This window comes from Labrus mixtus, chromosome 12 (genome assembly GCF_963584025.1).
Source record: "Labrus mixtus chromosome 12, fLabMix1.1, whole genome shotgun sequence".
In the NCBI taxonomy this organism is placed as follows: Eukaryota; Metazoa; Chordata; class Actinopteri; order Labriformes; family Labridae; genus Labrus; species Labrus mixtus.
Window position 1 is genome coordinate 7,751,433 of NC_083623.1, and position 21,197 is coordinate 7,772,629.

A 21,197-nucleotide genomic window follows, 5' to 3' on the forward strand; every position below is an offset into this window, starting at 1 on the left:
TGCAGATTGGATCACGTATCTCAGGTCTGATCATTTTTCCTAATTGGCCCCTTAAAATAATTATAATACAACTTTTCCAGTCTTTAGCTAGCCATGACGTTAACTGTGCATTTTAAGGCACAACAAATCAAAATGCATCTCCATGTATTCCGATAGGGCCGGGAATCTTTGAGCGTCTCACGATTTGATTCAGAATCCATTTTCGATTCAAATGATTCTGGATTCATGATTCAAAGTCTATTTTTGAATGAGTACATACTTCAGGATCTACTACAGTCATCTGTGAGACTGGCTGAATTTCTTGCTGCTCCATTTGGCTTTCTACTGAGTTAAAGAGCTAGCCTTAGCACTTAGCAAGGAGTGACAGATTAGCCAAAAAATATATATTTTGGGAAGTTATGAATCGATTTAAAACCTTAGAAGATGAGAATCTCGATTTTTACATAAAACGATTTTTTTCCCCACCTCTATGTTCCATTTTTCTTTTCCTCAAATTTCCTCACTACATGAATGTTGCTTCAACTGCAACTTTTACACGAAGTCGGATAAAGCTGATCTCCACTTTTAGTCAGAGTGATTTTAAAAATCAACATCTAAACAGTCTGTGATGTAAACAGCTGAAGCAGTTCAATAACAGTATTAGTATCCCCCCAACAGAGTACATCAACTTTACTACCACGAAAAAAGTCTTTAAATTACAAGTTTTCTGTTATCTACAAAAACAAGTTTTTCCTCTGTGATCTTTGACTGTGTTGATCACACAACATATGCATACTGTTCATTTAGCCGATGTGTGTATCTTTGCACAGAGTTTTTGTTCTGTGGTGAGGTTTAGCATAATGATCCCAGTGATAATGTACTGATTGCTGTCACCTTTAATCACCAGCTGATACCTGCAAGATAAAAGCCGATAAGCTGAGAGTGAACTGAGAGACGTGGAAGCAAAATTGAAACGCAGCTGCAAACCTCTGACTTTTACATTTCCCATATTCGGAAACTTTTTGCAACAAGTCGCCATTCGAGGCTGCGTTTTAAACCTTTTAATGATCATTTTTTTTGGACACAAACGGGTCAGCAAATACAAGCTGCAAACAAAGCAGTACTGAAGGCCACATTAGGATGAAATAATGTTTCTAAATAAATTGGCTTTGCGAAGATCTAAATAACCCAAAATGTCGACTTCTCATGTCCCACATTAAAAGTCAGAACCACAAGCTGTAAGACCACGCCCACTATTTGCATTCACTGCATGTAGTATGTGCCGCACTTAGTGCTTGATTTTAAATTCAAATCCAAAGTCTTTTTAGAGTGACAGAAAGTGCAGTTTTGCTTTCTTCATGCAGGGACTAAATGCTTTTTTGAATGACTCTAAACCGCCATTGTAATGCATTTCATCTCCTGCTTTAATTCAGTGTGAAAGTAGAACTCAGTTAATGTAATTATGCTTTAAATGGCAAACATTCCTTTCATAACAGCTGCAAGGACATGATGTTAATGTTTTTTTTTAACCCTGTGGCTTCACATGTGTACACACACAGAACTTTCTTTCTACTTCTTGTTATAGTCCTTGAGAGTTTGGATACTCATATAACATTTTGACTGCTCTCTACTGTGAGTTTTTACCAGCATTCATTCCTCAGGGTGGTACTGTGTTTCCAATTCCAGAAAAAAAAAAATGGTTCTCCTCTTACCTTTTGTGCGTCATAAACAAGAAAAGGGGGCAAATGAGGTGTCAACAGTTTGATGCTTGGCGTAATTGAACACCACACGTCTCCGGTGAAGACTGGGGTGTCTCTGAGGTATGTTTAGAATATGTGGGTGACATTCTGTTGATTTTAGTCGCTTATTAGACTAAGAGATTAATCTTGGTGTCAACATGTATGCTGATTCGTGGCAGCAGGGGGGCGTGTGGGATGAGGGCCACGACTTCCTGTGCTGCTTTTGTCAGCTGGTAATTATCACCCGAGACGATGTGTGACCAGGACAGGGGATCCATGTACAGGTTAAATTCATTGGTGGTCATATAAAAGGCAATTTCAGGACACCGTCACCATCCTCCCCCCCCTCAACTGAGACATCCAACAACCAGGTTTTAAGTCTGTTTGTGTCATATATCAGTCTCCCACACTGTCCTCCTTTTTTCAGCCACGTTTTCCTTTTCCCTCTCTCTGGGTATTCTGGAGCGCTCTGGGCATGAGATTTGGGAACGGCGCTCTCCCCTCGTCCTCCTCCACAACTCTCCTTCCTCTTCATGGCTCCAGAGCCGAGTTCCTGACATACCAGACAGAGTGAAGAGTCTCAGATGGCCATTCCAAGGGCTTAGTGGAAGGAAAAAGGGGATGAGCAGAGCAGAGATAGACAACAGGGAGATAAAGGCGTCAAAACAAAGCACATGCTACCATAAGCAGAAAGGGGAATTCTCCTCCACTCTTTTTCTTCAAGTTTTTGTTAATATCATGAACAGAATTTGCTCTGCAAAAAGAAACAAGTAGACGACTAATTTGAAGCAGGAGACGGAGAGGATCTATTCTGCAAGAGGAAAACAGATGAGACTCGTTTTGTTTTTTGATTCACAGTGAAGATTTGTGTCTTTTTTTTTGTTTCCCATACTTGACTGAGCAAACAGCACGAGGCTTCATGTCAAAAATACATTCTGTTGCAGAATCTGGCAACTCTTTTATCCCCGTCTAAATCTCCACGACGTAAATACTTCAAGCCTGTATGTGATGTGACATTGTGGGTAGATTTACTGTCTAGTTCAACATTAAATTGAAGCCACAGTATTGATGATGTCAGAACAAATTATTCATCTTTAATTCAGTCACACAGTAAGTCAGTACTGGAACATTTGATTTGTTAACCATTAATTACTTTCTTTACGCCTCCCTTTTTCCTTCTCTCTCCCCTTGTTTTTCTCCTCGTGTCTCCTCACAGTGTGTCGGTCACTCGTTCCAAAGATATGCCCTCTTTTGGCCCCCCAATCCCAGAAGGCGTGACCTTTCCCAAGTCGTCTTTGTTCCGGGACTTCCTTCTAGCCAAGGTCATCAATGCAGAAAACGCTGCCCACAAGTCGCACAAGTTCCGCGCCATGGCCACCCGAACGCGCCAGGAGTACCTGCGGGACCTGGCCGAGCGCCACACCACCAGCACACCCATCGACCCGTCGGGAAAGTTCCCCTTCATCTCACTGGCCCACAAGAAGAAAGAGAAGACTCGGCCGTACGGAGGGGCGGAGCTTCGCAGCCTCGGGGGAGTGACCTGGCCAGTTTACGCTGAGGATCACAGCACCGGAGGAGAACTGGAGGCTCTGTTGACTATGTCGAATGACTTCCTGATCCTTCTGGATCAAGAAGCGAAAGCTGTGGTGTTCAACTGTGCCACCAAGGATGTGATTGGCTGGACCCTGAGCAGCCCTGCGTCTTTGCGGATTTTCTACGAGCGGGGAGAAAGTGTGTCTCTGAGGAGTATCGGTAACAACACTGAGGACTTCAAAGAGGTGGTCAAACGTCTAGAGGTTAGAAAACACACTCATAAATACACTCCATACTTTTTGACTGATGTTTAATGATGACATTTAAAAAGAAACGTTCTAGCTTAAATAGTAAGGAAACAATTCAAATGTATGTGAACTGCACACTTCATAAAGTGTGAGCTTGGTGTGTTTTACAGATAATAAAAACAAACACAACAGTGAAACACTAAACAAATAATTGAAAAAATACTTAACACCAATCAGCCATAACAGCAACTATGCAATCTAATGAGACTCAATACAACAGTTGCACCATTATTTCTACTTTTATGAAGATTCTACATTTTCAGTTTTTGTTAACATGACGAAAACAGGAGCCGCTTAGAATGATGTCAAATAGCGGTCCACTTCCTCGTTTGTGAGCGGTTGTGTTCACATCTTGAGTACTCATGAATCGTGCCCGAAACCAGCTCTTCAAGCAGACTCGGGCACGGTACCCGAGTACGTTTGTGTTCACACTGATCAAATAAACCGCACTTTGGGGTCAAGCGTACTCTGATCCGGTTCCTGGGTCCCTAGTGTGAAACCACCTTTAATATTTGTTATTAAAGTCATACTGAGGGGGGTGGAGATGTACTAGAGTGCATTACTTTTAAAAGTGTCCCTAAAATGATGTTACCCTCATTTATGTGTGGTAAAAATATTAGGTACACCTTTCAGTTTAATCCACTCTAGTACAACAGCATCACCCTCACGTTAAAAATAAATAAAAAGTAGAGTCATCGTCTTTCCATAAAAGTAGAATTTACGTCAGAATTGTTGTGTTGAATTGCATAGGGGGTCGGGATGTTATGGCTGATAGGTGTATTAAAATTCAATACACAACTTAAAAATGGCCTTGCACCAACCCATACAACACACTCATGGACTTTCAGTACAGATCTAAGGCTCATCTCTACGAGAGCACACACACAGAACAATACATAAATGCACAAATTTACAGTTTGAGAATAAAAGATAATCCCAGAGTACTCCCTCAAATCAGCAGGCAGTTAGTTTCAGAGAACGCCACCATAGTGACGAATGTAAATCTTAATGCACCTGTACTATATTTTGACAGCTACAGTATGTCACAGCTGAGGGTCCACAGTCAAAGGGAATTGACATGATGTAGTATATCAGTGTCAATGGAATTATTTTGGTCTCACTACTAATTCTGCTAAATTACACTAGACTGCTTGTTGTTGTTGTTGTTGTTGTTGGGAGTCTCCATGGAGACGGCAAATCAATAGATTAAGATGTTCAATGGCCCACTCACGGTCCCTCCCACTGCTCACTGTCAGCTGCCAGTCTGCCAGAATGACAACACTTTTACTTTTCTGTCTACATGCCAGAGTTGCCGCCTCATTGTTTGTCTTTGGCTTATTGGAGGAGTTTCATAAACACCTCTGGACAACATACTCCTAATGGCTCACACACCTACACATGCAGCCAAGTGGTGATAGCTCTTCCTTAGCTGTTTCCATGGAAACTAGGCTGGGGAAAAAAAAAGGTGTTTTCTTATGTAATCATCAGTGCTTTAGAATACATTCATTTCCCCAGCGTCTCCCAACCTTCTGTGTGTGTGTGTGTGTGTGTGTGTGTGTGTGTGTGTGTGTGTGTGTGTGTGTGTGTGTGTGTGTGTGTGTGTGTGTGTGTGTGTGTGTGTGTGTGTGTGTGTGTGTGTGTGTGTGTGTGTGTGTGTGTGTGTGTGTGTGTGTGTGTGTGTGTGTGTGTGTGTGTGTGTGTGTGTGTGTGTGTGTGTGTGTGATGGTGTTTCTCATGTATTTATGTAACATGGATTGAGTCCACTGTCTTTGAGCTGCACACATGCATATTATGATCAGACACACGCATCGTATTTGGCTCAGGATTCAGAAATGTATCACTTTCATGTTGCATTTTATGCATCTGGCGTTAATCTTCAATCGTTTGGACTCCTTCAGTGCCAAAGAGAGCAAGGGAAGTGGCCTTGGGCCCTTCGCTTTTCGGAACTCCTCTCTCCCCCCCTATCTTTCTCTCTCTATCCCTCCCCTCTCTCTTTTCCTCTTGTTTTCTTTTTATCTTGTCTTTTTTCTTTTCTTTCTTGTGCTCTCTTCCTCTCCCACGCACACATTCAGAAACATCAGAGAGCATCATAATTATTCCTCTCAGGTGCACGTCTGCAGTCTGATTTATTCACACTTTCTTGTGAGTTTGACTTCTATAGACGCCCTGTTCAGAGAGAGAAATCAAAGGTGCAATGAAGTCATAGGACGCCTCAGAGAGAGAGCGATGAGATGTAACCAACCGTGATGTAAAAGTCGTCAGGAAGAAGGATTGTTTATACAAAATCCTTTGTCCAATCACTGGTTATTGGACAGTTGACCCTGCCTCAGATATTTAAACATGTTCTTCTTTTCTACCTCACTGCTTGTGATAAAGATGTGAGGTTTCTTTGTAACATTCCCCCGCCACACCTGAGCGCTTAGAGACACATGGTTAAATGAAAAACATGACATTTAAAAGTGTTTCTTGTAAACGCTTCATCTCTGTGCCAACACCGTCTTAAGTGTTACAGCAAAAGACACCATTGTAATCTGTCGAGTGTGTGTGTATGCGTGTTTGTGTTGTGTTTGTGTTTGTACATGTATAAATGCATGAGCGCTCCCGCCAAGTCAAAAGGTTTACTGCTTATATTGTAGTAATACATTTTAATTCATGGACATAAATCTCTGAGGGATCACTTAAGTTGTTTTACTTCTTAAACATAAAAGAGGAAGCTTGTGTACTTAATGAAGTGAATTAATGCAGATCTGAAAATATGCAGATTATGACATTATTAGTTCCAGCACTCTATTAAAAACAACTTCTCCTACATAACAATGTGCTTCAGTCTTCTTTATAGTTGATTTTCACCTGATTTTATCCTCCCTTATGTGTCTTTTTTTCCCCAACCATGTCCCCATCTCACCTTTATTTTTCCTCCCCACCTTTTGACCCATTTGGTTCCTTTTCATCTTCTCTCCTCTGATCATTGCTGTCACTTCCTCTTCCATCTGTTTTTGGTGCACCTCCCTGCCCTCCCTCTGTCCAGTCCCTGACTAAGGGCTGTGAGACATCAGAGATGACGCTCCGTCGAAATGGCCTGGGGCAGCTCGGCTTCCATGTGAACTACGAAGGCATCGTGGCTGAGGTAACTGTCTTTCATTCACTATCAAGAAATTGCACTCTAAAACAATGAAGATTATGGGATGCATTTTACATAGTAGATACGAATCAGCTTAATCAGGTTTAGTCTTACTGTGAATCAGATTTGTTTCTGTTTTAAAACTTTAAGTGTTTACTACTTATAAAAAGAGAAAGCAGATTATTACTGAGAGAGGGAAGTCACTAGACTATCTTACTCTCTTCTTTAATAAATCAGGGCCCATCTCATAAAACAAATACAAACAGGAAAAACGCAGATAAGTATTATAGTAGTATAGTAGTATCCTTCTTTTTCCTGAGACCATGTAGGTCATTTGTTGGAAGTGCATGCAGAGAGATATTCATCTTGTTGCCTGTTACTTACTTACTGTTACTTTGGCCATCATTTATTCAACATTGGGCATAAATGTAACTGTAATAAGTAAAAATTTGCACTTGCAGGGTTACGTTTAAATCGACATAATAACATTTTTGTGTTTCTACTCCCTACAGTACTGTGCAGACCAGACTTGTTACCTATGGATTACTATGGCTGTAGTTTTTTTTAAACTTGTACATCATTTTTAATATCTCTAATTTGTGTTTTATCGCATAATATCGCAATATGATAAGCTAGGCTCAGGCTGTTACTTATCTGTCATGGTTTGTTGTAATTCACACAACAGAAAAAAATAATAGGTATTTGTTTATTTCAGTGGATAAAACTAAAACACTTGATACATTATTGCCACAGATAGACACTTTGCATCTCACAGCTGCATCTGTTCAATCAAAACGTTATTACAGACTCAGGGTCCAGATAAGACAACACAGAAGACTTGAAATAAACAATCAAACGTTGTGTCTTTCAGGTTGAGCCGTACGGTTACGCCTGGCAGGCAGGGCTGCGGCAGGGAAGCAGACTGGTGGAAATCTGCAAAGTAGCCGTAGCAACGCTGACACACGAGCAGATGATCGACCTCCTGCGGACATCAGTGTCCGTCCGTGTTAGCATCATCCCACCACATGATGACGCCACTCCACGGAGGTAGGTTTGGATGGGCAAAGTTCAAAGCTTTAGTGACTGTAAGATCTTGTGCTAAAAGTCTTCTAATTTGGTTGTGAGAAAATACATACAACTGAATTACTGTTCTTTCATACCAGAAGTTCAGCAATATCACAAGATGTGCATGACTTTAGAATCTATTTAAGTCATTTAAAAGTACAGATGAGTCTCTTAAATTTGTTTATTTGGATATTTAAAAAGTCACAAAACCTTATTTCAAACCTTATCTTTTCCTGCCATGAAATAAGAAAAGCTGTCTGATTCCTCACTATGTGTCAACCTTTCTTCTTCTCCTACAGGGGCTGCTCAGAGCTCTATCGTATGCCTGCGTCCGAATACAAGAGCGGCAGCAGTGATAGCGGCTCCTTTGAATACAAGTTCCCCTTCCGCAGCAACAACAACAAGTGGCAGAGGACATCCAGCAGCCCCCAGCAGTCACTGACTGCGTCACCCCAGCCGCACCAGCCCAACCGGGCCATCAGCCTAGGCAGCACAGTGGGTAAGACCCTGTCAGCTGAGAGGCTGGAGAGGGGCGCAGTCATCCCACGCAGCGTCAGCAGCGATGGCCGACCCCTGGACCCAAAGAGGTCAGATATCAGGCTTTTAAAAGATGGATTACTACAATAAAATAATTGTTTATTGAGAGAATGTGTTAGGTCTCTGAAAGAGTAAAATACTAGAGTGTGATTATTTGTTTGAGCTTAAATTACAGTAAATTGTGTGGGTTATTTTTTCTGCAAAGCACACAAGAGTCTGCTCTGGGTATATGGATTTTTTTTTTATTTTCATTCAGACTGTGTAGGAACTGTCCTCACACTGTAGCAATGTTTAAAACATTTTGCGCCTACAAAGCTTGACTGCTTATTTCCTCTTCCTTTATTTCTTATATGTGCCTGTCTCTTTAAATTCTCACACTTCCTATGTGTCTGTGTGTGTTTGTATATATATATATGTTCATTTGTTTACCAGGATGTCTCCAGGCAGTGAGAGCTATAGCCTGGCCTCCTCCATGGCACTGGGTCGTTCGCCTCACAATCGCAGCTCGCCAAGCAACCTGTCATGTTCCACTGATGCCTCTGGAAGCTCAGCTCACTGGAGACAGAAGTCCATGCCTGAGCAGTAAGGAAGCCAGGGGGGGTTGTGTTTGTCTTGAGACTGGCTTTGTTTCAGAGCATTTCTTTATGCAAGTTCTCATTTATTGTACTGGAAAATCATGTTTATGTAGGATTACACAGAAGTTTTTTTGCTGGTTTACTGTGTCTCATAGTTACAAAAACACATAGACAAACAAATATAGCAAATTAATTAGAGAATACATCACAACATAAGGCAGAGCTTTAACACATCTACAAGATTGCTCATCTATACAGATTAGTATTGACTATAGAAGATGTTTCAAACGGTCACTAGATTAGGCTTCTCTAGCCTCTTTTCACACATGCACTCCTGGCAGTGTTGAGAACATTTCAGGACAGCCCTCCCCTGACACTTTCCAGGGGTGCCCTTTCACTCATGGCCATATATAATCCCTGCCCACTTGCTTGTGGAGATGATTCCTGAAATGTACCTGCTGCGGTCACAAATCTGCTCACCCTGACTTCTCTTGGAGGATGGCAGGAAAAATTTAGATCAAGAGCTATAAAAAAAAAGATGCAACTTGTCCTCAAAACATCTCCGATCTTTAATCCATCTCAAACCTTTGGAATTGTCGTTCACAATATATAAGAAGCTCCTTCCTCACAAGCACTGATCTCCTGTAAATGTCCCATAAATGCACGAGTGTCTGAGTGGATTAAAAGGCATTTGGCAAGCTAAGGAACATGATGATCAAAAGTCACATAACATTTTATTAAAAGAGCCAATAGACTTAAAAACACGCTGTGGTAAAGTTATCAGGTTTAATTAAAGAAAAGTCTGCTTTGTCACAGTTTATGAGGACACAATTAGGAGACAACATTTTTTATGAAGCAGCTTAACAATAATAAAGGGAGGACAGTTCATTTGAGCGCTTTGGCTTGGCAGCTAAATAGATCTGTGTTTCATCGGCATAGCAGTGTAATTATATTAATGGTAAAAAACACATTTGTTAGTCACCTTTAAAGTGATTAAATTGCTTTTCTCTCTCTCTCTTTTTTGTACTTTTTGTATTGCTGTCCTTGTAGAATTTATTCATGCAAGCATTCAAGGAAACAAAAGCCAATTAGTCTTGGTCATGTTTGATTGGTTTTGTTCTAATACTGCAGTGCTTGGCCTGTGAGTGGATTCATTTGACAGTTGTAACAGTGTATGACGTTAGTGTTGGAGACTGAGGTGATAGCATTTGTGTGTCTTTGTCGATGATAATGCTCTTGACAGACCGTCTTTTTTTCCCCACCCACTGCATCCTGTCTGAAAATGTATTATGTTTCTAACCCTTTGATTGTGTCATTTCTAGCTCTGCATTTTTAATCAGTGGAAACACTCATTTTAAAAGCCTCATTTATTTATTCTTCTTTTCTGCTTGTTTCTTCGTTTGCCAGGTTTGCAGCCCCCCGCCACTCCCCAATGTCCGGGGAGAGGCGAGAGGTGGTTGGAGAGGGCGTGTCCAGCGGAAAGTCCACTCCCAATTGGTCGAGGATGGATGAAGGTGGAGGAACTGAAAGAGGCTCAACAGGTGAATTAATCTTGTGGGGTGCAGGGATTTGTTATATTTATGTGATTTTTTGGGGAGAAATGTACGGGGCTCTTGACTGTTGAAAGGCATGGGGAGAAAGTGTGTCCTCAGAAAGTTTGGTTTATTAGAGTTTCCATTAACCGCAGAATTGTTGCAGCTATTATTCATGGGCTCCATATATCTAGGGATGTAATGAGACCTCGTGATTCAAATGTGGACAATTTAAATTGATAGAACAGAAAAACAAAGTTCCATTACACTTTTTCAATCAGCAGATGGCGCTATCTGCTTCTGGCTTCCCGTGTTTGATGTCTATAGTTTCAGATGCGAGTAGACTGGAGGTGAAGATTTTAAAATGGCAGGTATCCTGAAGAGTGTGTGTAGTGTTTGTGTGTGCCTCCTCTGCTGCTAGCGACAGTTTTTCCACAGCTGAGATACCGACCCTGACAGCTTCCACACTGAACAGAACTTTTCACCCCGCTGCTCTCCCTACCCCCCCCCCCCACACTCTTCCTCCTCCTGCCTTTTCTTTAAGCTGTGAATTATATTTCCGTCACTGAGAATATCTTAATGTCTCTGCAGACAGACAAGGAGGTGGAAAGATAATGAGACAGGCACTTTTCACTCTTTTCTATGAGGTTTAATAAAAGAGAAAGATAAAGGGGAGAAATTCCTTTTTTTCCTGTCAGCACAGTTTGCCACCCTTCTCTTTGTGTGCCTTTCCTTCCTTCCTAGCTTCCCTCCATTCAGCCTGTTCCTCACTCTCCATTTGTGCTCATGTTTGCCTCTCATTCATCTTTTTTATTCTCCTGTTCATTGGTTTTCATTTAATTACAAGTAGTCTCCAATGAAATGTTTTTCTGGAGTTTTCCTTTTCTTTTCCAGCTCGCCACAAACACTCCTCCTGCCGCTCCTCTGATTTTTCAGCAGGATGTTTCTCTGGTTAAATGTTTACCAGCCTGCTCTCTGCCGTGCCCTCAACCTGTTCTTAACCGCCACAATCACAGAGGAAAAACCCAGAGCTCTCATTTTGTGGTCGTTCATAGCACTTAAGTCTTTATTGGTCAGGGTGGAACAATGCATGCTGGGCCAGCTTGGCCTGTGTCAGCCAAATGTCCGGCCCTGCACATTCTGCTCTGCTGTCTCTGTGGCTTAGACTTCTGCCCTGTCCTCTTCCTCTCTTTTTTACCCCTTGACCCTTAAGTCCTCGGCAATGATGATGTGGCTGTGCACTGTCCAGAAATAACATGAGTCACGCAGAGGGCAGAAGACTCACTTTTGCTCTTACTTTTTGTCTCTCAAACGTAAACAGGACTGTATTGTGTTTAACCGACCCTTTTCAAGTGTTAGTAATTACTGTAAGACATTTCTAGCTAGTCAGAATTTACTAAATGTTCCTTTCATATCCAACGGATTGTTTATAGTTCATGCAATGAGTAGTGAGATGTAGAAAAACGCTACTTCACGTGAATTTAATTTCTATGTACAGCAATGTTTTTCTTCAATAAAGCCTACAGACAACTACCCACAAACTCTGGGTACAAGGACATATTTAAAAGCTTAGTCATGGGCATACTTCGGGAAGAAGTCACAACACAATACTGACCGATGCAGTCTGGGAACACATACTAGCAGAGCTGCAAATTTTAGATGTGTTCAGACCAATTTGTCTGGCCATCACAATTTGACCCTCTTCAAGGTCGCTCACATCCTTACCTCTGCCCATTTGTCCTGCTTCCAAGAACTCAACTATGAAAAAAAAAAAAGTAACACGCTGTCTAAGGGCGCACTCACATTAGGCACAGTTACTCTGTACTGTGCTGAAGCACGATTGTCCCCCTTCCCCATTCCCCAGCTGGCCTGCTCTCACACTGCTCCAGGACTAACGGGGCCTGAGCACGGTTATCTCTTGTACTTAATGTTGTAATACAACACATGCATGACTTTACATGATCATGAGGCGTGCTTACTTTACAAGACAGGTGGGCTCGGGAAGCACGGTCGAGTCCTCGCATCAGAGAACAACACAGAGAACATGACTTTGTGGCTTATTTTGAGTCATTTTAGTCATATACAGACAGAACACTTCAGGATTTCTCGATAATCGAGGCGGGGATTGATTATACTCCGTGTCCACATTGGTGTACTCGTGCTTGTTGTGCATGAGCAACCGTACCATGCTGAAGCACATCTCTTCCAACTGTGCCAGGGCCAAGGAAGTGTTCCATGTTTAAGCATGAATCGTATCACTCACACTAGTCAAACGAACTGGACTGTGGGGATCAAACGTGCTTGGGCAAGTGAGTGTGACCTTAACATATCCCACACACACTGACAGGTGCCATTGTAAAGAGATAATCAATGAAATTGATGTATACACTGAAATATACATTGAGAGGCACTCAAACAAGCGGACATGCACACAGGCAGCCATGTCTAATTAGTGCAGAGAGCCCTGTGGGCCGCTCCGCTGAGAACTAAGCAGAAAACTATGCAGAGTAATGAATATTCAGAGCGAGATATGGAGGGCTTCACTATAGTACAAAAATCCACCCCAGCAGATGTTATGATACCACCCTCAGCTCTTCCTCTCTTGGTGCTGTGGTCATTAGCTGCCTACTCTGTGTGTCTTGTTGTGTAATATCTTGACAATTACACAACAGTCCCATTTATACCCCGAGTTTCGCTTCAGGACACAAAGACACATTACCTCACTCATCACAGCCTGCCCTGAACAAACAAAGCCAGCAGGGACTGTCTGGGGACAAATTTGTGTTTGAAGTGTGTTGGTTTTGATGACAAGTGATCTGTTTTTTTTGGGGGGTGGTTTAATGTTAGTGGACACGAAAGAGGCAGGATAAAAACAACTGTCAGCATTTGGGGACTTCTGGAAGCATGAGTGCTGCTGCAGCAAAATACACATAAGAAAACAAGAGTGACCAACTGTTCCCTTGAATCATCAACAAGTCATCTGTTTGTGCCGTAGGCGGCCTCTGTGCATGTGTTTGTCACCACTAACCCCAGCTGTGTTTTTTTGCTCTTTTTTTTTTTTTTATTGCAGAGGCACCAGTTTCAAAGTCTGGTCAAGGCTACTCTGGAGCTCCCCGAATCCAGAGGCAGGAGCAGGTCATCCACGTGTCACCCAAGAAGGGCAGCCAGGTCGGTCTCTACAACCTGTCCTGCAATTTAAGTCACAGTATAGGCCTGAATGATCTGTAACCCAACTTCTTTCAGATGTGGGGGCAGTGAAGGTTTCTTTGTTCTGTATAAAGGACTCAGAACCTGTAAGATCACGGTGTATATGTAATTCTTTAAACCAGTTATTAATTATATTTTCTTATGTTTGATGTCATTTTTCTAACAGATAAAATTCTATGCAGATATTTTACCAACATTGAAACCTCTTTCGATCATCATTTCCATCACTCTTTTGCTTCTTGATTTTCTTGGCAGTCTGATGGTCCTTACTCCGGGCACTCGAGCAGTAACACCCTCTCCAGCACCGCATCCAGTGGAGGCCACAGTGACAGCGATAAATGGTACGACATGGGAACGGGTGGAGGCACCAGCGGTGAGCAGGGGGAACCGGAGCCCAACGGTCTTGGAGGAGGAGGCTACCTCCAGGGGGCGTCGGCCGACAGCGGCATCGATACCAGCTCTTATGGTGCTCCTCATCACTCCCATCCTCATTCTCATCACGGCAGCGCCACTTCACTGCTGGCTCCCAGTGGAAGCAGGGAGAACAGGGAGAGTAGGGAGAGCAGGGAGAGCAGGGAGCGGACGGCTTCTCCGTGGCACAGCCCCACAGAAGGAGGCCGCAGGATGCTGGAGAGGTCGCCTGCTGCAGCTGAGTCCCCCGGGCCTCCAGCAGAGAGGAGTATGGATGGGACAGGCCGAACCCCACCTACTCACCTCCTCGTTAGAGACAGCAGCACCTACAGTCTGAGTGACCAAGGATCACACTCCAGGTCCGTCTGTGTCTTTGTGGTGGAAGTGTTTATGCTGGAGGAAGAGAGAGTAGTATGTAACATAGTTTACAGCTTTATGTTTTAAGATAGTGGCCACAAACTCAGGGAAAGGGAACTGAGGGCTAAATCGTTCTTTTCACCATAGAGGGATATTTATCTGTTACAGTGGTTTCAACAGTCAGAGAAAGGAAAAAATTGTTTTAATGATAAATAGATTATACCAACAAAAAATGATTAATGATAAAGATAAAAGCAATAGTTTAAACACTTGAAATAATATCCCTATAGACCAGGAGCTTTTAAAGTGTGGTAAAGTGAGCCTCCCCTGAAAGAACATAAAAACAGCTGCACGCTGCAGTCATCTACAGGGAAACTGATGTCACTATCACTGGAAAGATTGAGCGTGACATCCATTATAAATATGCAGTTACCACCAACTCTCAGCAGATGGTAATGTTTTCACTCTAACAGTACTGTTGTAGAACTGTTGTTTAGTTTTCTACAATGGTGCCCCCCTTCACAACAAAGGAGCAGATTGTGCCCCACATGATTGATGTAAATACACAAGAACAACACCAGAGCACAGAGATGCTATTTGATCTGCCACACTTGGAGTTTTTTTAATCTTTGCCTGAATCAGCCGGAGTCTCTTTGACTCATTTGTACAGGTTTAGAGGGCGCAAAAGCCGCCAAACATTTTTTTAATCTGACCCTGTGTCTGCACAAACAGCCAAAGGTCACACTTACACCATCTTTACGGGCTCCATAATCCATCTCCTCTCTCCCTGTGGTTACTAAAAATCAATCCATTTGGCCCCATACATCGCAGAAGTTAGCTAACCAGATGATTACATTTTAATGTTTGTTTCTTCTCACCGTGCGCCTCCACTGAGGTTCTCTTGTACCCTCCTGGCCCTGGGGTGGCGCCTTAAATGTTGCAGACTGCTGCTAATACACATAATGTACACTTTTCACTTATTTATACTGATAGATTGTTATTAATTTGGTAGAGTTAAGAGTTAAAAGCCAACAAGTTGACAACTTTGCTTCAAATGTAACCTGTCAAATTCTAACAAGAAAAAATGTTTCAGTGCTTCTTACTAAAACACTGAAAATGCAAATTTAGCAAAGTCTGATCCAAGCGTACAGTTAAAATACACACTGCTGCCTGAGGTTCAGTCAGCATCTGATGCATGTCAGGCATGGTTTGTGTCCTGTTTGAAGAAATACTTTTTATTCTGTCTCAGTTACCTTCATAGGACATGCAGTTACCAAAAAAAAAACAATCAGAAGCCAACAGCCTAACATCATAGTCTAAAATCTGCAGGGGGAAAAATCAGTTGCACATATTGTTATTCAGCTTTAAAATAATTTCTCTTAGCACTTAATGTTAATGCACAAAGCATACATGTTATTTCTCTGAAGAATTCCATCTTCTTTCTTGAACTCTTTTCAGATTCAAATGCAAATTTGACCCTCTCCACTTGTCACCTGTCATCACAGCACATTTCTCTGCCCTCCGCAGCATGTTTCCAATTTTCATCACTCAAGCCTCATTATTTCTTCACCCAAGAAGAACATACATTAGACCACCTCCCTCTCAATATGTCTTTCCTGGAAACCAAGCATGGGAGTCATTTTAACTCCCTCTTATCTTTCCACATTAGGCCTCAGGAAATGTGGAACACGTGTCCAACTTTTCCTAGCCGAGCCGGTGTCTCGAGCCTGAGAGAGCTCCGGCGTCTCACTCTTCCTGTTCTTAATTCAGATAGAGTTACAGTTCATGTCGGGGGCATCGTCTGCCCAGCATTTAAGCTACATTTGTCACAGTTCTGGCGGTAGGGAGGATAGGAAGGAGATCTGAAATGTGATTGTGAAGCTTTGCTTGACCACAGCCAGGTGATATTTTGATATACATTGTTATCTGTAATTCAGTCATTTCTGTTTTCCAGAGAGTTCCTGATAATTAGAATTGTTCCCTGACTATTAGTGGATGACCCAAGAGCAACATGTATTACATAAGGGGAAAATTAGTTTCAGTTCTCCTCTCGAATCATTGTAAAAACAATTGTTATTGACTTCAGATTGTGTTCATCCCAGGATTATGATGCAACTTTTGTATAGCTTAGATCAGTACCCTTATCTTGTATTTGTGGTGTGTTGAAATGATGAGAAACCCCTTTCATTCGCCTCCCTTTGCTCCCCTTTTTTTGTACCAGGCACTCAGGCCACAGCTCCCCGAGAGAGGAGTCCTCCTCTGCAGCCACCTCCCCTTCATCGCAGTCCTCTGCATCCCCGGGGCCCAAGAGCTTCTACCCCCGCCAGGGAGCGCAGTCCAAGTTCCTGATCGGCTGGAGGAAGCCCGGATCCACAATAAACTCTGTCGACTTCGGAGACACCCGCAAGTAAGAAAAAAAAAATCATAGGCAACAATTAATAGAGTCTTTAATTATAAGCGTATAAGCCCAGAAGTGGAAATGTTTTGCACACAAGTTAAATGATATTAATCTTGAAAATGATGCCATTATTTCAGTGCAATTAAGTCCTGGTGGAGGCTGTTATAGGTTTTATTGTAAGTGTTAGCCTCAAGTGCTTACATTAGAGGTAAATGCAGAGTCTGTAAATATGCAGCTTTTTGTAAATTGACCAATTCCTGCAAGGTGAGGACAAAATCTTCCCGAGGATCTACAACCTCTTACAGTTTGTTTACGATAACAAAAGGTGCTCAATATATCATCTTTGTGAAGCTTATAATGCTGCATCTATGTTTGGACTGTGTGAGAGGGGGTGACTGTGTTGTTATATCATCATGCAGTATCTTTTTTTTTTTTTTTGCATCCCTGTACATACTCCGCCGGCAGAATTATACATCACAAGGTTTTGAATGATAGTATTTATGGTAAAGCTGTTGCATGAGCCTGTATCTGATCCCATTATTTGTCCACCCACTGTGCTTTCCTGTTAACGTCTTATTGAAGTCTTAATTTGCGTACTACTTGATTACCCCCTTGTGGTGGAAGATGATATTACACTAAAGGCTTGAAATGGTGATGCGGGAACTGAACGCAGATTGAAAGTTCTATGGAGGCTGAACGATGACATCATTTTTATTATGAATTTTTAACTTAATTATCTACACTTTGAATCTCATGATTGTGTTTGCTAAATTGTTCGTCTTTGTTCATGTGTGTTTCAGGAAGTCTCCAGGAGAAGGTGGAGTCGAGGTTGTACCCACACCTGCAGCCAGGCCCTCTCTGCGGGACATGCACTCACCGCAGCCTCATGCCAAGTCCACCATGGAGGAGGATACGAAGAGACACAGTGCTCCAGACAGCCCCCCAGCCCCACGCAGACACAAGGAAAAGACACGTCTGCATGTATGTTTGTGAATCTTTTTTTCGAGAAACAGTCTCTATACTTCAGTGAAGCTTTCTGATGAATCGAGTTATATAACTACAGATAAAGATAAACAGCTATTATCACTGAAATCTTACAAGATAAGGACTGGCTGATCAAAGATTAGGTTGTTATGATTCTGCTCCTTACAAAATACCCAATGAAAGAGACCAGTGTTCACAAAGATCTTTGTGATAGGATATGAACACTTGAAAACCTCAATACGTTGCACAAGCTCATCCAGACTTTCTTACATCACATCCAGGTTTAGTTTATTATTAAGTTATTATTAGTAGTCTAGACATGACAAAATCATTTTGTAACTTCAATAACTGGGGCAAATTATACTGTACTTGTGGCATCTTTAGCTAAATGTTTCACACAACTTTTGAAGGCCATAAATTCCCTAATGAAATGACAAAAACTTTTTCCTGGTTTGTAGCAATGCCCTGAGATAAACCCTTCAAATCCTCTAATGTTCTTTAAATGGAACCCTAGTTTTTAAAAAATGTACTTCATGCTGTTTTGGAGCTAGAGATTGATAACATAAAGCTTTTAGGGAAATGTTTCTATAGTTAGTAATTTAACTGAAGAGAAGGTTTATTTTCTTTTACATGTATCTGCTCCTTGACTGCACTGTGCAATATATTGCAGACGCCCCCTGCTGGTCTTTAGTAACAATGCATGTAGAGGCACTGGCTTGACTTCTGGTCCTGAAGGCTACATCCACATCGTTTGTGCACTCAGTAGTCATTATTCAAAACCTATTTGTGTAGTTATAATTAATAAATATTTTGCCATCATTTTCATTTCTCATTTACAGCATGGCCAGAAATCCCCGCCGGGCCAGCCTTTGAACCGCCACCGCTCGCTCCATCGCACCCTGTCAGATGAGAGTATCTACCGCGGTCAGCGCCTACCTACCCTGGGCGACTCTGTGACAGATCAGGGACTCGGTGCTGATTCTCTCTTCAGCTGCTCCACCCTCCCACGCTCACCCACCACCCGGGGTGTTCCTCTCCGGCGGCCCTCCTACAAGCTGGGAGTCAAACTACACGGTAAGAAGGAGGCTGGGAGTCGTAGGTATTCTTGCCTTTAGAGATGGACTGTATTTACATTCAAGGGAGTGGTGTTGAGGTTTGTTTGTAATTATACACTAAGGTTATGCAATCAGATGTTGATGAAGTATAAGATGAGTATCTACTGATGTAATACTTGTAGCAAAAGTTTCACTGCCATGATTGTATTTCTGTTCACAGGTGATCTTTCAGCGTCTGACACATCATTGGTGGATTTGGTGGAACGGCATCGTGGACCCCTCCCTCAGGAGCTGATGCCCCTTCCGTCTTCAGGGAGGGGCAGCCCCTTAGACTGGACACACCTGGTGGATGTGGCCAACACTTTTGAGACTGAAAGGAGCACACACTACGGTATCAGCAGTTAGAAATGAGTGCACACAGATCCTTTTTTTTAAGAAGGAAATAAGCACCTCGTATAGAGATATTCATAACTTAGAGTTATGACATTCTTTATATTATGAGCCTGAAGTACAGATGAAGAAAACATCAAAGGGGCTCAGAGGCTGAATCTCTTAAAAGTCTTTCATTCCTGTAGTGTCTATTTGTTACGTTAAGAATAGAATTGTCTATTCTTTTCTGGAGTAGGATGGTGCTGTTTCTGCCTGCACTGCTGATGGTGTTTTTTCAACTTTTTTAACTTACCGTATATCTTTTGATTTATTTTCAACTGCCTTCATGTCTCTTTTTCTTTCAGTTCAGAGAAGTTATGTGTTTGGTGACGCAAACCACAGAAGCAGCGGTGCCTCCAGTCCCCAACAGCCCCACATAGAGCTGCAGCCTGCTCCTCTGTCACGGCCCTCCTCCAGGTAACATCATACGTTCAAAAAAGAAAGAAAATAGAGTTCACAAACAGAAGGCTGTCCCTGTAACTGTTAGAACTACTTCTAAAAGATTAAATCATTAGGTCGTCCTGCTGTGTTGGTTACTGAAGCCCTAGGCGGATATGCATCCATACATTCAATTTACTGTCTTCATTTGATAACAAGTTGATTTAAGTTGTTTCCCAGAGATCTCCTCTCATTTATCTCGTATCCCAGGGGTTGCAAAAAGACAAACAAACATAGAAACATACCTCATTAGTTGGGAAATGACAGCATGACATGTTGTGGTTTGGCCTATCACAGTGAACAGCCTATTATTTTGTTTTCCAGATCGCTCGTGATCACAAGAAAACCAGCTTTGTTTTCTTGAGATAATGAGATTAATTAATCCTTTCTAATGGGATAATCATTTTTTTTACCCCGAGATGATAAAAAAATTATGTTGGAGATCTTGAAATAACAGCAATTAATTTATCATGAGACATAACATAATGAGATAAATAAGTCAAGTGGTCCTTGTTATCTTGGGAAAACGGAGTAAAACTGGATGCATGGATGCTTAGGGCTTCTGTAGATAAATACTACATACATAAGATACTCATTCATTCATGAACAGATATATTTAATTTTAGGACAGCAACAAGTATTTTATATATTGACAGATTAGATTTTAAGCCACATTTGCAACATTACTGTTTTATGGTTAACACTTCATGATTCTGTTGTTTTATCCTGTAAAGCACTTTGTAAACCTTGTTTGGAAAGGTGCTATATAAATAAAATGTATTATTATTATTATTACCTCATCGATCCATCAGTCTACCACTTCGGTCCAGGCTTTAACATTTCAGATATTTGATGAAGACATTGTTATAAGCAGGCTGAATCTCACTAACTCACTAACTCTTCTAATTCTCAGATTGCAGGGTTGACATTTACAATTACAAATGAAATATCATCAAGTTCTGTTCGATTGAGTAATTAAAATTATGGATGCATGTCAGCTTAGGGCTTCAGCAGTAGGTCCGTTTTCTGTCTTATTGTTAGTTCATATATCCCAGCCTTTTAGGGTCATGTTAAATTTCAGCTTTTAGGACAAGATTATTGTAAGTGTACATCCTTTTCCACTCTCATACGGAGTGTGTAAACAGAGCCTAACAATGTACCTTGTTCTTTTCTACAGTGAGGGTCACATAGGGCTGGAGAGGAAGGTGACTAAGCTGGAGGCCATGGTAAAGATGCTCCAGGAGGACTTGAAGAAGGTGGGGGAGAAAATGCAAACATATGCTCATTCTTTAGCTGTGTGTAGAGACCTTTTGTCTGCAAGTTTTCAACTTTTACCGTGGTTTGTTAAAAGATACATTTTGGCTTCTCTTTTTTTATTCAAATGAAAGAAGCGATGAAAAACAAAAGGCTCTGGTTGATTTGTGTACAGTGGAACCTAAATCTTTGTAACTTGTTGCTGTAAAAAAAAAAAAAAAAAAAATGTCTGAGTTGTATATTTGAGTGTAGCAGTAGATCAGTTTGACACCTTC

The 21,197-nt window shown here is 41.7% G+C and overlaps 1 protein-coding gene across 1 annotated transcript in view; it reads left to right on the top strand.

Moving 5' to 3' along the window:
* The window catches only part of sipa1l1 (signal-induced proliferation-associated 1 like 1), an 85,190-nt gene that overhangs the window by 59,165 nt on the left and 4,828 nt on the right, over positions 1-21,197 (top strand). Inside the window, exons 12-25 of the mRNA XM_061051762.1 lie at positions 2,935-3,514; positions 6,588-6,686; positions 7,552-7,727; positions 8,045-8,332; positions 8,715-8,864; positions 10,265-10,398; positions 13,460-13,557; positions 13,852-14,366; positions 16,586-16,771; positions 17,563-17,743; positions 18,586-18,820; positions 19,022-19,192; positions 19,536-19,647; positions 20,846-20,924. Coding sequence (XP_060907745.1) covers positions 2,935-3,514; positions 6,588-6,686; positions 7,552-7,727; positions 8,045-8,332; positions 8,715-8,864; positions 10,265-10,398; positions 13,460-13,557; positions 13,852-14,366; positions 16,586-16,771; positions 17,563-17,743; positions 18,586-18,820; positions 19,022-19,192; positions 19,536-19,647; positions 20,846-20,924 — 3,004 coding nt within the window. The remainder of the gene's footprint in view (positions 1-2,934; positions 3,515-6,587; positions 6,687-7,551; positions 7,728-8,044; positions 8,333-8,714; positions 8,865-10,264; positions 10,399-13,459; positions 13,558-13,851; positions 14,367-16,585; positions 16,772-17,562; positions 17,744-18,585; positions 18,821-19,021; positions 19,193-19,535; positions 19,648-20,845; positions 20,925-21,197) is intronic.